The sequence below is a fragment of the Chiloscyllium plagiosum genome, unplaced genomic scaffold, assembly GCF_004010195.1.
Source record: "Chiloscyllium plagiosum isolate BGI_BamShark_2017 unplaced genomic scaffold, ASM401019v2 scaf_10712, whole genome shotgun sequence".
In the NCBI taxonomy this organism is placed as follows: Eukaryota; Metazoa; Chordata; class Chondrichthyes; order Orectolobiformes; family Hemiscylliidae; genus Chiloscyllium; species Chiloscyllium plagiosum.
Genome location: NW_025204120.1, coordinates 1 through 3,701, shown reverse-complemented (window position 1 = coordinate 3,701; position 3,701 = coordinate 1). Strand labels below are relative to the sequence as shown.

The window sequence follows — 3,701 nt, the reverse complement described above, 5'->3', positions numbered from 1 at the left end:
AGTCCATTCTTCAGTTCCTTCCTGGCTATCTTGCAATCATCTAGTTAGATACAGTTCTTAGGACTAAAGAGATCAAACGGTAGGGGAAGAAAGCAACCACAGGATACTGAGTTGGATGATCAATTATGATCATATTGAATAACAGAGAACGCTCAAAGGGCTCAATGGTCTATTCATACTTCTATTTTCTTTGTTGTGGACACCTTGGGCAGTGAAATATCTCTGCATCCAGAATGTTGAGATCTGTCAGAACTTCATATATTTCAATGAGACATGTTCTCATTTCTTCTAATCTGTGGTGAACAGGACCAGTCAACCCAATCCCTCCTTATATCACAAATCTGCCAGCTCAAGACTTAGCCTGGTGATTGCAGGGAGTATCTCTGGGACTCCTGCACTGACCAACCCCACCGGCTTGTAGCTGAACACTTTAACATCCCCTCCCACTCCACCAAGGACACACAGATCCTGGGCCTCCTCCATCGCCAAAGTCTCACCACCCGACGCCTTGGGACTCTCCGACCACATGGGATCAGTGTGGATTTCACCAGTTAGCCTCATTCCTGATGAAGGGCTTATGCCTGAAATATCGATTCTCCTGCTCCTCGGATACTGCATGACTGGCTGTGCTTTCCCAGCACCACACTCTTCAGCTTAAGATTTAGCCTGGTGAACCTTCACTGCACACTTCCATCATAAACACATCTTTTCTTTGGTAAGAAAAGCAAAGCAGCACACAATACTCCGGGTGTGATCTCACCAATACCCTAGACATCTGCAGGAAGGTATCCTTGCTCCTGAACTGCAGCCCTCTTGCAATGATGTCCAAGGAATCATTTGCCTTTACAGCTGCTTGTTGCAATTGCATGTTTTCTTTCAATGATCAATGTACAAGGACACCAAAGTCTTTTTTTTTCTTCAATTTTTCCTAATCTATTACCATTCAAGTTATACTCTGCCTTTCTAATTTTCCAACTGAAGTAATTGACTTCTTAATTAACCATATTATAAAACATCCTACTTTTGTGTTATCAACAAACTTTGAAATATTCAATTCATTGATATACATTATAAATAACTGGGCACAAGCACGGATTCCTGCAGTACTCCACTTTATACAGCATTCCACTCCAAAGATAATCAATTTATTCCTACTTTTCATGTCTGGTCTTCTCAACCCATGCCAGTATATGAACAACAATCATATGTACTTTGATTTTGCATGATACCCTCTGAAAATCCAAATATATTACCATCTGCTGATTGTCACTCTTTTACCAGTAAGCAAAAGACTCCAGTAAGTTTTCCAAACATGATTTTCACTTCATACACTCATGTTGACTCTGTAAGTGATTAGAACATAGAACATAGAAGAATACAGCGCAGTACAGGCCCTTCGGCCCTGGATGTTGCGCGGATCCAAGCCCACCTAACCTACACTAGCCCACTATCCTCCATATGCCTATCCAATGCCCGCTTAAATGCCCATAATGAGGGAGAGTCCACCACTGCTACTGGCAGGGCATTCCATGAACTCACGACTCACTGAGTAAAGAACCTACCCCTAACATCTGTCCTATACCTACCACCCCTTAATTTAAAGCTATGCCCCCTTGTAATAGCTGACTCCATACGTGGAAAAAGATTCTCACTGTCGACCCTATCTAAACCCCTAATCATCTTATACACCTCTATCAAGTCACCCCTAAACCTTCTTTTCTCCAATGAAAACAACCCCAAGTGCCTCAGCCTTTCCTCATACGATCTTCCTACCATACCAGGCAACATCCTGGTAAACATCTTCTGCACCAGTTCCAGTGCCTCCACATCCTTCCTATAAGTGCCTCCATATCCTTCATTGGGGGAGTGGGAGGTGAGTTGAAGTGTTCGGCCATGGAGCAGTGGGGATGGTCGGTGTTAACTTTTCTGCCTAATTTAAAACGAGCAACACAGAAATATTTAGCTGTAATCTGTAAATATTCGAATGGCCAAGTTCTATTTAAAGTAATAATTAACTACTTTATTTCTTAAAGTGTAACAGAGAATAATTAACTCACAACTATGAAAAAATACTTACTTTAACCCATCTTTTACCTTCCCTTCTATGAAATCAGTTACCAAAAACTCCCAATTAAGATTTCCTAAACCACATTTCTTATCACTCAACCAGGCAGCTTTCAAGCAAGTTCTACGGGAATGAATGAAACTGTGACACAGTTGGAATCAAATCACAAACAGCAACTTGAAACTGTTAAGGAGTTTCATAAGCAAGAGTTTGAAGAACTTCAACAAAGCTGGGAGAAAAGGATGAATCGGCAGATTGAAGAATTGCAGGAAAAGCACGAGACTGCATTTCAAGAAAAGCAAGAAGAATTGAGAGAGTTAAAACAGAACCTTGAAGCTTCCAATAATGAAAGTGCTGAGCTAGCCATGAAAGTAACTGAACTTACCAAGGAGGTTGCTTTAGGAGCAGATAAAAAACAGCAACTTGAAGAGGAATTGAAGGAAGCATTGGTTCAAGTTGACACTTTGATAAAAAGTGAAACAGAACTTAAAGCTACATTACAGGCTTTTGAAGATGCTAACAGACAAAAGCTGTTGGAAAAAACAGAATTAGAAAACTGTCTAAATGAACTGAAGAAAGCAGATGAGCAGAATCAGGCTAAGATTCAGGAGCTTAGCAATTTGTTGAAGAAAACTGAGGATAACTTCCATGCATTAGAAAATATGCGTTGCAAAGAGACTGAGGAGTATCAGAAACAACTTCAAGAAAAATCTGTTGAACTTGGGAATGAAAGCAAAATCAGGAGCCAAGTAGAGCAGTTAATTAATAATTTTCATGAAGCAAATATGAAAGTCGAGCTGCAAACCAATGACTTTAATCTGAAGTGCACTGAAAAAATGGATATCCTTCATGAACGTGTTAAAATTTACCAAAGTCAAATTGAGAAGGTACAAAAGGCACTACTCAAAAGAATCAGTAGGGTTGGTGAACTAGAAGTTAAACTGGATGAGTTAGTAAAGCAAAATGTCTTATTGAATGATTCATTGCTGCATACAACACAACAATTGCAAAATGAGCAACAAAACTTGAAGGCATTGCAATCTGAACTCCAAACCATTACTGCACAGCATAGCACACTCCAGCAAGAAAGTAAGCAAAATAGTCAAGAATTGACTGAGAAAGAAGCTTGCATTGAACAGTATAAGAAAGAATTGTCTGAAAGTACATTAGCTTGCAAATCCACTACAGAACAGCTAAAGGAAAAAGAAATAGCAATCTCAAGCTTGGAGGAACAAATACGTGATCTGAAGTTGGAGCTTGAGCACAGTATTTCCCTTTCAGATAAGGAAGAAGCTGTTTCATTACTTGACAAACAATACAAAGTGGAACAACAAAAGCTGCTGGACCAAATTGATCAACTATCTGCAAATGTTGAAACTGTTTCTCAAGAAAAAGATTCAGCCCTTGAACAGGCAAGCCAGCACAAAAACAAGTTAACAGAATGGAAGAAAAAGATGGAATCAAAATTAGTGCAGCATAACAACAAAATGAAAGAGCTTGAGTCAAAATATGAGACATCTGTTAAACAGAATAAGGAGAAGGATGACCAAATATCAACATTGACAGCAGAGGTGGAAAAACTGACCACCAACCTACAAAGTATTACAATTGAAGTTGAATATATGGCAAAGGAGAA

At 39.5% G+C, this 3,701-nt stretch overlaps 1 protein-coding gene across 1 annotated transcript; it reads left to right on the top strand.

Annotated features, from left to right (window-relative positions):
• Window positions 1-2,184: 2,184 nt before the first annotated feature.
• Window positions 2,185-3,696, top strand: LOC122546349 (golgin subfamily A member 4-like; the record flags this gene model as incomplete). The annotated part of the gene is made up of 1 exon (XM_043685089.1): window positions 2,185-3,696. A coding segment is annotated over exon 1 (1,500 nt), but the record flags the coding sequence as incomplete, so codon positions are not given.
• Window positions 3,697-3,701: the final 5 nt, after the last annotated feature.